This window comes from Athene noctua, chromosome 1, assembly GCF_965140245.1.
Source record: "Athene noctua chromosome 1, bAthNoc1.hap1.1, whole genome shotgun sequence".
Taxonomy (NCBI): domain Eukaryota; kingdom Metazoa; phylum Chordata; class Aves; order Strigiformes; family Strigidae; genus Athene; species Athene noctua.
The window spans coordinates 244,220,413-244,234,351 of NC_134037.1; the positions used below are offsets into that span (position 1 = coordinate 244,220,413).

General features: G+C 41.8%; 1 protein-coding gene across 3 annotated transcripts in view; it reads left to right on the forward strand.

Annotated features, from left to right (window-relative positions):
• Positions 1-13,939, forward strand: part of SACS (sacsin molecular chaperone) — a 61,051-nt gene that overhangs the window by 21,791 nt on the left and 25,321 nt on the right. For 2 of the 3 annotated variants that reach the window (XM_074915436.1, XM_074915443.1), the window contains exons 3-5: positions 3,414-3,564; positions 7,239-7,326; positions 10,360-10,445. In XM_074915436.1, the coding sequence (XP_074771537.1) occupies positions 3,414-3,564; positions 7,239-7,326; positions 10,360-10,445 (325 nt within the window). Of the gene's footprint in view, positions 1-3,148; positions 3,197-3,413; positions 3,565-7,238; positions 7,327-10,359; positions 10,446-13,939 lie in introns of those variants that run through there. The other variant, XM_074915450.1, reaches the window with a different exon arrangement.

A 13,939-nucleotide genomic window follows, 5' to 3' on the forward strand; every position in this document is an offset into this window, starting at 1 on the left:
ATTTTCCTTACTGAAATCAGTGCCTTCTCTTGTTAGGAAGCTATGCCATGAAATTGGTAATTTTAAATCTTGGCATCACTGAAATCAGTGGGAGTCTTGCTTATTATTATCAGTAGCAACATCTAGCCCATAAATAAAATGGGATGGGGACCCCAGGGAAGGGGCCAGAACTCTAAGGGTAAGTGGCATAGCACAGCTTGTGGGAAAAACTTCACAGTCTTGGGCCCTAAACCAACATGTACTTGTTTGTTCTGCCTGTGGAGAGTTGTCTGTGGTTTATGAACCACGCCTTATCATTGTCCTGAAGACTGGTGGTGGTTATGGGTCAAAACTGTGCCAAGAAGCATGACAACAATTAAAGACTGCAAATGATCAAAGGGCTGCATTGGAACACATGCCCTAGTCATGCTTACTCTTTTAATACAGTGGTACTAAGAGGATCAGCATCTTGCTTCTATCTGGATGGACAGAAAAAAACCCAACCCAAAGGCAGAAATTATCAAAAGGGGAAAACAGAGTAGAAAACGCATGATAAAGGAGAGGCAAATTAAAGGTGTCCCATAGTAAATAGAAATGGGACACTCATTCCTGCCAGTATGAAAAAACAGTCTCCTTTGTAATGAGAGGATCAGATTTATGAGACAGACAGATATGGCTGATTTCCAGGAGCTCAGGAGTTCGACTCCTTTGTCCAGAACCTTGCACAGTTCCAGTTCTGTATCACTGTCTCTTCACAACTCCTCCCCCTCTACTACAGAGGTCACATACTAGACAGAATCTGTGATACATGGAGATTTTTCTTCCAATACTAATGTTAAACCGTCACAGGACATAATTTGGGAGTATTGTCTTGTCATGTGATGTGACATGGGTTGGAGAACTTCAGCCAGTCACTGACAGCAGGATTGTCTGTGCCCTGAATGTGCCCCAGCATTTGAGATGTCAGCACAGAGAGGTGGCTGTGAATTGAGATAGCTCTGTTTCTCTCCAGGGTCCCATTCAAACAATTGTGCATGCTTCATAAAATGCTAAATCACTCCTGTGATTCCAGCTGGAGAAGAATAATTATGTGGCTTGGTGGTTTGACTGGTCTGGAGACTATTTTAGGAGCTGATATGGATGGGACTGCATCAGGTTTCAACTCCTTCCATCTTGCCCAGTCACCCATATTTGTGCCCCTCATGCAACACTCTTCTGCAGAGTATATTCTCTTGGTATCAAGACATAAAAAGATAAACGTAAGAATTGGAAGGTAGACTTCTCATTCCTTTGGACACAGTATGAATAATTCTGTGATGACAAACTGTGAAGGGGATGTAGCAAAATGGAAAGTTAAAAAGATGAAACAAAAAATGAACAAAGCCCTAAACTAAAGCAAAGAGTTTGATCCATCTTTCTTAAGTTAAAAGTTTTTTTTTTTTATTATTTCTGGTGAAAGCAGGATCAGACCCACAAAATTTCTAACGTTTTGTTATCCTGTAATAGTCAATATAAATATTGCTGATGAATGAAATAAGATGTTGCAGCAGTTGTGCAAGAACTGCTGTGTTGCAGCACAGGCAAAACCATCTACCTGGATACTGTGTTGGATCCTGATCCACTTGACCTTTGTGGCTTTTAAGTCTCCTTCCATTTTAGTGGGCTCATGTTTTCTTAGCTTGGTACACTTTTGTAAACAGGTTCAACTGTATCTTTTCCCCCTTATTGTGGTTTAACCTGGCAGGCAGCTAAACACCACACAGGAATTTGTTAATGTCTCCCCCAGTGGGATGAGAAAGAAATGAGGAAAAAAGGTAGAACTTGTGTGTTGAGATCAAGACAGTTTAATAGGACAGAAAAGGATGGGAAAATAATACTAATGCTAAAAGAATATGCAAAAGAAGTGCAATTGCTCACCATGTGCTGACCAATGCCCAGCCAGTCCCTGAGCAGCAGGCTGCCAGCCCCTCACCAACTCCCTCCAGTTTTATTGTTCAGCATGATGTCATATGGTATGGAATATCCCCTTGGCCAGTTTGGGTCAGCTATTTTGGTGCTATATTGTACCTTAGTCTCCTCCTCCTCCGACTAAACAAAGCCAGCTCCCACATCTTCTCTTTGTATGTCACGTGCTTTGGGCCCCTGACCATGTTAGTAGTCCCTGCTGGGATGTGGAACTGAAGAAGCCCGAAACATCACATTCTGGTCACAGTATCCGAGATCCAGCCTCATCAGCACTGAGCAGAGACTCACCTCCCTTGATCTGCTGGTCATCCTCCTAGGCAGAGCATGCTGTTGCCTCATATTCAGCCTGGTATCCCCCAACTCCTTGGAAGCAGGGTTGCTGTTCAGCCCGTCACTGATGCACATGGCCCCAGGTGCAGAACTCTGCACACAGTGAACCTTGGGGGGCTCAAGCTGGCCTCCTTCACAAGTCCCCTTAGCTCACTGGGATCACAGACTGACTAAAACTCTGTTTTCAGCAGAGTGAGTGCTTTCCCTATGTCTTGAATGGCATGAGGACTTACCATATGCACTATAAGAGTAGGAGATCAACACCAAGGAAGGAATACTCATGATCAATCAAGTGACTGAGAGAAGAGCAGAAAAAATGTTTCTTTCTGTGTTCTGCATCCTTGAGAAACACGTTTATCAGCTGTAACTCTGTGTGCTCTATATGTGGCGGTGCCTGAATGCTGGGAATTCCGTGAACCACCAGCGTGCTCCCCTGCCGGCCTGCCCCGCCGAAGGAGGAATTTTTGTGCGGTACCGCCTCTGGAGCTCAGCGCTAGTCGCGGCTCCGGCAGCCTCACACCACACACGCACCGCCGGCCAAGCGAAGCTGCGGCCTTCCCCTCGCCCGAGGCGACCGGGCTCGCCCGCCCGAGGGCCCTGGCAGGCCGCGGGAACGACGAGCCCCGCGCATCGGGCCCAGGGCCGCCGAGCCGGGAAGCCCCCGCCTGCGGCGTCTCCCTGCGCGGGGGCCGGGCCGTCCCCCGCCGCGGGGCCCCGGCTGAGGAGCCGGGCCGGGAACACCTCGCCGCCGCTGCCGCTGCTCTTCGGGCGGCCTCGCCTCGCCTCCCTCCCCGCTCCCTCTTCCTCCGCGGCGCAGAGCGCGGGGCGAGCCCCGCCCCTTCCCCGCGTGGGGAGCGGCGGCGGCCGCGGCGGCAGGAGCGGCGGCAGGAGCTAACGGTCCTTTGTGTGCCGCGGCGGGCATGTGAGTGGCGGCGGGGCGGGACGGGAGGCCGCGGGCGTGCGGGAGCAGGAGCGGTTCCGCCCGCAGGCCCGGCGGCTCCTTCCCCTCCGGAGAGGGGGGCAGGCGCCCGTCTCGGGCCTGCGGGGTGCCCGCGGGGGAGGGCGAGCGGGCGGCGGGCGGTCGCCGGGGCAGGGCGCTGCCCGTCTGTCCTCAGCTGGTGTCTGTCGTGTTGTCGCAGGCTGGCCCGGGTGACCGTCCTCCATGACTGCCTGGGCTGCAGGACCTTCGAGCTGCCGCCTTCCGCGGCTGTGGCGGACGTGAAGGCGCGGATCGACGCGGCAGCCGGCTTCCCCCGCGCCGAGCAGCGGCTGTGGCACCGCGGGAGAGAGGTGAGTGGGCGCGGCGGGCGGCGGGGGCACCTCCGCGGCGCTGTGGTGCCGCAGGTCCCCACCCGGCTGCTCTTTGCGTCTTGCCCGGCCTGCGGGTGCGCGGGCAGCGCAGTGTGTGCGTGTCCTTGGCGGGGGTCTCCCGTGGGAAGCAAGGAGGTCGTTTGGACCAGCAGCTAACCCTCGTGCTTCTCTTACGGTGCCAGCTTTTATCATTAGATTCTGCCTTTTCTGAAATAATCCATGTGGTTTATCTTTATTTCTTTGGGGGGAGGGGAACAGAAGCTTCACTTGAGAGTGCTGATTTGCTTGGTCTGGCTTCTCTCGATTGATTTTCCATCTGCTGGCCAACTTCAACAGTACAGTTGACATCACTATGACAGGAAGCTCTTACAAGTTAAAAATTGAGATCTGGGTACCGGAGGAAGAGGCAAATGAATGAATGACCTTGTTCTGTTGAAGGCATCAGCCTAGGGTCACTGTTTCAGTACTGCTTGGCGTGCTTCTAGCCACACTCTTGGGAATTGGGGACCTGGAGATGTTGTTGGGATGGGGTGAATAGAGGCAAGGGGAGAGAGAGGAGATTGGAAATTAGGATTAAATAGGGTAAGGGGACATGTAAATGCATAAAGGAGAGGCGAAGGCTCATGGGAGACTGTATCGCAACCTTTAAATATATAGAGGGGGCTTATAAGAAAGGTGGAGATAGGCTTTATACTGAGGCCTGTAGTGACAGGACAAAGGGCAGTGGTTTTAAACTGAAAGAGGGTAGATTTTGATTGGACATAAGGAAGAAATTTTTTAGGATGAGTGTGCTGAGACACTGGGTTGCTCAGAGAAGTTTTGTATGACCCATCATTGGAGATGTTCAAGGTCAGGTTGGCTGGAGCTTTGAGCGACCTGATCTAGTGAAAGATGTCCCTGCTCATGAAAGGGGTATGGACTGGATCTTTAAGGGTTCCTTCCAACCACAACCATTCTATGATGCTAGGGAAGAACTAGACTAAACTAGAATACATATGAGAATATTTATTCTGTACTGCAGCAATTTGGAAAATGTTTTATAAACTTTTGAACTCCTGTTTATTGGAATCAAATTATTTTTTAACTTTCTGAGGTAGTAGTATGTGCAATTTACAGATGTTAAGTAAAATCCAGTGTCTCTTTCTCTCATAGTTCCTTACAGTGTTAAACTATTAATGTGAATCTATTCAGTCTCCTACTTTCTGCTGATATTTTGGTACAAAAAACTACCCAAGAAGATTTAGTTACTCTATCCCTTTAGTACTTTGTGATGAGTTATAGCATTCTGTGGATTCTTTTTGATTCTAGTGAGCCCCGAGTAGGTGGTATACCCAGTGTAAGCTATTTTACATCTTAAGATCAGCTCAAGTATAATATTTCTGTAGGAACTTACAATAAATGCACTGCTGTTCTAAGTACTATTTAAAATTGGTCTAAGTAAAAAGAAATACAGTTTTTTTATTATTAACATTTTAAAATTATGACTACACTCTGCAGTCTAGGACTATCTTTCACTTATTAAATGTAGTTAGATGTAAGCATCTACATCTATGTAAGCACCAACTTCTTTCTACTGATTTGTTTTTACCAGTCAAAGTGAGGAAGTAGTCCTGAACTTTGCTATAAACTGAGGCTAATATAATAATACAATTTCACATAATAAAATTGTAATATTATTTACTATAAATGGAAACTAATTTGAATTGGTTAACTTTCTAGTTAGCACAGCACAGCTTCTGATTATACATTTGTTATCTTAGCATGCAGGATAGCATCACATCATATATGACTGTTTTAACATCATATTGTATATGACCGAGACACACATACAATACAAAACTAGATCTGCAACAAAACCATTATGTGCTGTGATTACTAAATAGTTTTCCCAGTGGCTCCTAAGGAATTTGTTGCTTAGTTTGCCCCAGTTTCTCTGTGATGTTCCTAGTGAGTCCATAGGTCTGCATGCTGAAGTGATTTGGAGATGATGCTATTGAATTCTTCAGGGGTGTTTCTGTGACGTATGTATGTCTCTACACATTCTGTATTACTAGCTGCTTTGAGCTGATATTGCTTAGTTTAAAATTCCTATGAAATTACATACCTGTATGTACTTTTTGGAGTACATAGACCATGTACTTCCTGTACATGTTTATTTTCTTTATGGTCACATTAGAACAATAATTGCTTTAGTTGTATGCTTCCAGAAATTCCCAGAACATGCAAATTTTCAGATGTAAAAACAGGAGGCCATGGCTTGCTCTTAGAATGCTTCTATAGGCATTTTTTCCACTTGATCTGTTTGTGGCCATTTTTTGGGTCCTTTTACTAACAAACTGATACTTCATCTGAGGATTATCAGCATTCTCCTGGTGAAACTGGCTGCTCGTGGCTTGGATGGGCACACGCTTTGCTGGGTAAAAAACTGGCTGGATGGCCGGGCCCAAAGAGTTGTGGTGAATGGAGTTAAATTTGGTTGGCAGCCGCTCACGAGTGGTGTCCCCCAGGGCTCGGTGTTGGGGCCACTCCTGTTCGACATCTGTATTGATGATCTAGACGAGGGGATCGAGTGCACCCTCAGTCAGTTTGCAGATGACACCAAGTTGGGTGGGAGTGTTGATCTGCTCGAGGGTAGGGAGGCTCTGCAGAGAGACCTGGACAGGCTGGAGCCATGGGCTGAGGCCAACTGGGGGAGTTTCAATAAGGCCAAATACCGGGGGCTGCCCTTGGGCCACAACAACCCCCAGCAGCGCTACAGGCTTGGGGAGGAGTGGCTGGAGAGCTGCCAGTCAGAGAGGGACCTGGGGTGTTGATTGACAGCCGGCTGAACAGGAGCCAGCAGTGTGCCCAGGTGGCCAAGAAGGCCAATGGCATCCTGGCTTGTGTCAGCAATATCATGGCCAGCAGGGACAGGGAAGGGATCTGACCCCTGTACTCGGCACTGGTGAGGCCGCCCCTCGATTCCTGTGTTCAGTTTTGGGCCCCTCCCTACAAAAAGGCCATTGAATGACTTGAGCGTGTCCAGAGAAGGGCAACGGAGCTGGTGCAGGGTCTGGAGCACAGGTCGTAGGAGGAGCGGCTGAGGGAACTGGGGGTGTTTAGTCTGGAGAAGAGGAGGCTGAGGGGAGACCTCATCGCCCTCTACAGCTCCCTGAGAGGAGGGTGCAGAGAGCTGGGGATGAGTCTCTATAACCAAGTAACAAGTGATAGGGCAAGAGGGAATGGCCTCAAGTTGCACCAGGGAAGGTTTAGACTGGGTATTAGGAAGCATTTCTTTCCAGAAGGGGTTGTCAGGCGTTGGAATGGGCTGCCCAGGGAGGTGGTGGAGTCCCCATCCCTGGAGGGTTGACATAGCGCTGAGGGATCTGGTGTAGTTGGGAACTGTCAGTTTTAGGTTAATGGTTGGACTGGAAGATCTTCAAGGTCTTTTCCAACCTAGATGATTCTGTGACTCTGAGTATCCTTAGGCAAAGGAGGCCATCCTAGACCTCAGGGATGGAAAGTGCTGCTCAGGCTGAATACTGGATGTTTCTGAGTATTTGTATATTTTTAGATAAAACCAGGCTTCATAGAACAAATATCTAAGAAATGAAGATACAGTAGCTATTTATACTCTAGAATGTTACGATCAAACTCTGTCTTTTTTATTTCAGTTGTCTGATGATATCAAGATTGTGGACCTTCAGAAGTGTCAAAATCAAGTTTTTCTGAAGCTTCAGTCAAAAGGGTTGAAAGGTGGAGGTATGAAAAAAACTTGTTTCTGTTTATAAACTAGAATGTCAGAGCATTTTCTAATGCAATCTGGAGTTAATTGAAATTATTCTCTTCTTTAAATGGGAAGCAATTATTTTTCTTGTACGTCCTAGGTATCCTTTCATTTGTTCATTGTGCTCCAAGAAAATTTAACCTCTCTTTCTTAAGTGCTTTTGCATTTAATTTTTCCTTTGTTATTTCCTGTATAGAAATTAGAATATTGTTGTCCTTTGGAATCAGTAAAACTTACCTTGCAGTAACATTAATAGATGCCTTGTATCAGATAAAATAAGCTGAATAATTGTAAGGAATTCAGATACTGAAGGGATATCTTTTCAGTAACTGCTGTGTAGAAAACTAACACTGGTAAAAAGCTTTTGATTCCTTCCAATTTTTTTTTTTTTTTTTTTAAATTCTGTATGTTTCGTTACATTTTTGATTTCAAAAATTGCATATATATCTGTATGGTATCTTGAATTAGGTTATGATATCTGAATATCTTCGGAAATACTCTAAAATCTGTAATAATTATGTTACTTGATTGCTAGTATTAATATTATTTTAACAATAACTTTAATATAAGGGAATGAAATAAGTGCTAATGGGATGGTAGGATAAAGAAGGAAACCCTTCTTTTCATGCAGATATTTTATTTGATGTTAAAAATTTTTTTTCTTAGCCAGTATAAGCCATGAGTGTACTGGATTATGGTTTTTGAGTGACAGAGGGAAGTGAAGTGTTTGTGTATTAGCCAGAAGTTCATGTTCACGTTCTCTAGAATGTGCAGTGGTTAGAAAACACCTATGAAAAGGGACTCTGTGGTTCTGTGGCATCAAATGTTTTTCTTTCTCTCATTCTCTACTGTTTGCTCTGATAGTTTTTTGCTGTAGGTAGGCTGTGATAAACTAAATAAAAAGAGCTTTTTTCTTTGAGCTGCGTTTTCTTTTTGGCATGCAAGTATATGGAGAAGATAGTGTAGTAGTCCTAAAAAAATCTTCCATGGGAAAGAAAAGTTGTTGCTTTTTGTTGTGCCCACTAATGGAATATTTGGCTGTGAGGTTTTCTTAGAGATATCACTCGAAGCAGTTCAGGTCTAGATAAAGGACTTCTTCTGGCCCACAACTCTGATGTAAGTCAGTCTAAAAAATCTGAAGGCTTTAGTATCAGCCTTTTTTTGTTCTTTCTGGAGTCCTTCAGTTCTGAGATTTTTTTCCCTACAGTAGATGAATCAAGGAAGGCCCTCAACTTCTAACTTCAGGAACTGCATGGTCAGTAGAGCCAAGCACATTGGTTGTTGAAGTATTCTGAAGATCACCCATGTCACCTTTGTGTTCCTTCATCACTGATGTCTGTCAGATAATGCAGAATCTTTTCATGTGATCACAGAATAGTTCATGTTGGAATGGACATCAGGAAGTCTTTACTCCAACCTTTAGCTCAAAGCAGGGTCAGCTCTGAGGTCAGACCAGGTTGCTCAAGGGTTAATCTAGTTGAGTTTAGAAAGCCTCCAAGGGTGAAGATTGCACAGGCTCTGGGCTCCTGTTCCAATTCTGCAGATTTGTGGAACCAGTTCTGTGTTAAATATGACTAGCACTAATACTCAAGGAAAATAATTTCAGCCTTTGATAGGGTGCAGCAAGTCATGATCTCTAGACAGAACAATTTTTGTGACATACATAGATCAGCTTTGCTCTTAGATGTAAAGAGTTAGAATAATGTCTGTCTTCAGTCCTATCACTTAAAAGTTACTTGTCTGGTTTTGTGGTTCCCATAGTGAAATGTGTTTTGTTTAAGTACTTCTGCCTGCCTGCCTGCCCAAGTTAGGTTTAGACAAGATTGGTTTCTTAATTTTAGAGAATTTCTCCTAAGCAAAGAAACACCCAAACTCTCCTACTATTGATCAGTTCACCTTATTTTGGAAGTTTGCATATGGCATATTGTCTTTCATATACTTCTGTAACTGTAAAAATAATAACAAAAATTATAAAATACTTTCCACACTTTGTTTGCAATTTTTTTTTCATCCATACCATTAAATTACCTTAAATAAAGAGCGATACAACAATTTTGTAAAGACAAGAAGATGTTTGATGTTTTTACTTGATGTTTTTTCAGCAAATAGATCTCTCTTATTGATCCTCTTTTTTCCACGTTGCTGAGGATTCTGTGGTTGTTTTCTATAATGTTTTATTCTACAATATATAATAATGTGTGTGTTTGAATCTGTGTACTTCATAATTATGCATACATGCAGAAGAGGAAAAGGAGAGAGAAAATAATTATTAATAAATTTAAAAGGAAGTGATAGATGGGGCATCAGTAGAGTCTGTTTTCCTTGTGGGGATTGCATCATTAATACTTGTTTGAAGTGCATGTTTTAGACATTTGGACTTAGGGAGCTGCTCTTTAGTCTCAGACTGGAGTTTGAATGGAAGAGTACTGAACCTATCATTCTGTGATAGACTGTTCATCATGGAGCAGAACTTCATAACACTTTGTAGTACCTTTCTGAGATTCTCTTCCCTCGAGTGCTAAGCCCAGGTAACCCCAAAGCTAGCACCAGGCCCAGTGCCATGATACACCAGGACAGGAAGCGTACACTAGAGCCAAAGTGTACTGTGCCTGTGTCTAGCTGTCAGTAGGGATCATCACTGCCTATGAAAAAGTTAGTCACTGCTGCCCTAGAATACTGTCCTGCTACTTAAAAAGTAGTCCTTTAGAAGTTGTCACATTTGACTATCCAGTAGTTGGAGTTAGGTATAACTGATACAAAGATTTAGCCCCAAAATTTATTTCATCTTGATATGGAATAGCATGTGGACCTTGACATCATTTATAAAAGATTTACAATGTAGTATTTTTACAGTTGATATTGGAAATACAGGATTTTACAGTCTCAGGCTTTGAGTTAATTTAAATATTTTTTCTAAATTCCCAGTAATTGTTTAGTGAGGTTTTTTTTTAATCTGAAATTAGGTGCATAGTAGCATAATAAACAGATTCTTTGTTTGTTTTTTTTAGGTCGTTTTGGACAAACAACTCCACCACTTGTTGATTTTCTTAAGGATATATTAAGAAGATACCCAGAAGGAGGACAGATTCTTAAGGTATACAACAAATGGTATTTTTAGCAGTCATGTAATATGCATGACATAATAGCATTAGTTTAACACTTTCCAGCAAATCTTGCAGTTGTTGTACCTCACTACATATTCATTGTATACAGGAGATACCTGTTTTCATTTCTGTGGACAAGGTGAAGTTATGGGTTTGTGGTGGTTTTTTGTGCGTTTAATGTCTGAGTTTGCATGTCACAGATGCCACTGTAATTTATGAAAATATAGAGATAAAATGCAGATCTTATAATTAAATCAGAGACTTCATGATGTACTTTATGTGAGTGAGCTATCTAAAATGTTTATTTTGCTTATTTATTGTTCATCACTGTTATAAGCTATGGTAAAACCACATATAGTATATACAATTTTTGGAAGTGATTTTTTTTAGTATAAGATTGGGATAAACTGAAGATTTTATTACAAGATATTGTTGAGAAATTTCTTGGTAGGTAAATATATTTTCCCTAGTGAACTATGACAGTGTCACAAGGATTCATCATTAGTTTAAGAACACTTTTAAGATGCAAGTCATTGAGTGGCTTTTGGGACACTTGCTCTAGAGTGATGAGAATAAAGAACCCATCATTTTTATATGGGCTGAAAAACATTTTTAGTCTAGACATTGGTTCTTAAGAATGTCATGGGATTTTCTGAACTGAGGTTAATGTTCTTTATGGTGTTCTCTTGTTGGTCCAGGAGACTTCAAAGTGTGCAACAGTAGGGCATGTTTGTGATGCTCCACATTTGAATGTTGTATGTTATGTGTAGAAGCCTAACAGTGGAAATGTGAACATGGATTTAAGCAATAAACCATTTTTCAGTAAATAGGATGGTGAACCAATAGACTGGAGCTCACCTCACCTTACTTTAGACACGGCTGGAACACCTCTTCTGTGAAGGGTTGAGAGAGTTGTGGTTGTTTAGCCCGGAGGAGAGAAGGCTGGGACGAGACCTTATTGTGGCCTATCAACATACAAAGGGGGTTTATAAGAAAGATGGAGAGAGATTTCATACCAATGTCTGTAGTGACAGAACAAGGGACAGTGGTTTTAAACTGAAAGAGAGTAGGTTTTGATTGGACATAAGGAAGAAATTTTTTAGGAACAGGTTACCCAGAGAAGCCGTGGCTGCCCCCTCCCTGGCAGTGTTCAAGGCCAGGTTGGACGGGGTTTTGAGCAACCTGGTCTAGTGGAAGGTGTCCCTGCCCATGGCAGGGGGGAGGCTGGAACTAGATGATCTTGAAGGTCCCTTCCAACCCAAACCATTCTGTGATTATGATCTGAAAAAATACAGATTATTCTGAATTTGTTAAGGCCCACAAGGGGAAAGACAGTTACTGATTTTTTTTGATTTGTTGTAGCTTGTAATGATAATGTCTGGAAGTGCCAGTCTGGTTTTTTTGGTTTTTTTTTGTTTTAAAGAACATCTGGGGTGATTAGTTCATTGTTGGATGTTAAACTTCTTATCAGAATGCTTCATCATATGGATGTTAAGAGATTCATTTTCTTAGTAAGTGGGAATACTAGGTTCTAACTAATGGGATTTGGTACAGATGTATCTGTCTGTATGTATAAAACACACAAATACAAATGGTGACAGATTATGACAGTTCCTTCCATCTCTTTGAAGGTTTTCTTTGCAACCATGGGACTAGAAGTTGATTATTTTTAGTGTGAATGCTTAAGATAAGCGTATTTTCAATTTTTTTGGCAAGCTGTGTCCTGGATATGTTCTGAGCAGCATCTGTTTGTAAGATGGGTGCTTACATTTTTACTGTTTGCTGATACTTGTTGAATCTGTAAGATGCATTTGAATCATAAAGGGTTCAGACCTTCTTAACAATTTAAACCAAATTTTTTATTTCATTGTGAAGAAATAAGATAATGTCCTTGGAAATCAGACAGGTAAATCTAAAAATACAGATGTTCCTATTTTCATAGTTTACAATTTAGAGTTAACAGACTGTAAGGGAGGGATTACTACCAGGAATTTTGCTGATCTGTTAAAATTGATTTCACTGTTTGGATTCTTCAAATACAATACTGTTACAGCTGAATGTAGTAGATGCTCCATGTCCCACAGCATGAATGCAAGTCTCTGACTGCATGGTGGTTTCCATACTTACTATGTAATATTTCTAGAGGCTTTGACTATCTTTCTGTATCTTCTTGAATGACGGCTATGATTATTATCTTAGATGAGGAGGAATTGCATGGCTTTTGTAATTAAATACCTCATGGAGATTCTTTAAAAATTTATTATTTATGCTGAACTGCGGGTATATTTTTTGCTATCTCATCATGTTTCAAAATTAGTTAGAAGTAACTATATAAACAGTATATTTTAGTTATTTGTATGATATGCATTATAGACTGAACATATTGTCACAGACTGAAAGATCAAGGGGTTACAGTTTTGAAAACAGACTGTCAACAGTATATTAGAATACAACTTAATCTGAAATATGTGCTGCTAGTTGATGCATTTTTAAAAATAAAGATTCATTTTGCTAGCAAGTCTTTTATTTTTATGCATAATTGAGTGAAGTTCATGTTGTATGAATACATTGGATATGATGTATCTACATAGCTTTTCAATTCAGGTGAGATATTTATGCCAAACTTACATACACATGTGTGTACGTGTATATATATATCTATGTGTGAGAGTGTATCTTTGGAGCCCTGATAGACTTTGATACAGTGTAAGTAGAGCATTGTGTGAAGCTCTAATCCTGTACGTATTTATAATCATGCTTATGTGCCTGCAGTGTATAATGCTATTGATGTAAACGGGACTGGATAGGCATATGTTATTAATGGTAGTGTTCACAGAACTACTTGATAGACATTTTAGTTATTAGAGTTTTCCATGGCTCTCACCACTACTAATATTATTTAACACTCAATCTTAACATAAGCCTCTTTATAGTCTATGGGCTTCTTTCAACAGGTGAGCTGTTGGTTCATGATTTACAGAGTTACTGGTCAGAACTGTTTTGCAGCCCTTTGCTGCAGGGGTGTTAGAAGTGAGTGCTGTGGCTCTTGAACAGTTGGTTCATACTGTGAAATGTTAACTTAAATGGAATTCGGTTGATGTGAAGAGTGCTGTGTATTGCCCTTTTATGACTTGTTGCCTTACTGTTGTCTTAGAGCTGTTGTGTGGACTTAACAGTAAACTTTGATTATTTTTTTTTTTAAATAGTTTTTTTTTCTTCTGATGTCTTGAATTGTTAGGAGACTTGTGCAGCTCTGATTTGGGGTAATATAATTATAGTAGTAACAGTTCAGTCGCTTATTTATCAACTTTATAACTGCTTGTGTGTGGTATTTGAGCTTCAGATTCAAATACCTTTTATAGTATTTGTGTGAATATTCCTGAATAATGTCTATTTTCATTCAGGTCAACTGGATAAAATTATTTTGGTTGAAAAATACGAAAACAATTACACTTGAGACAATTGCTTATTTTCTGCTGTTTTA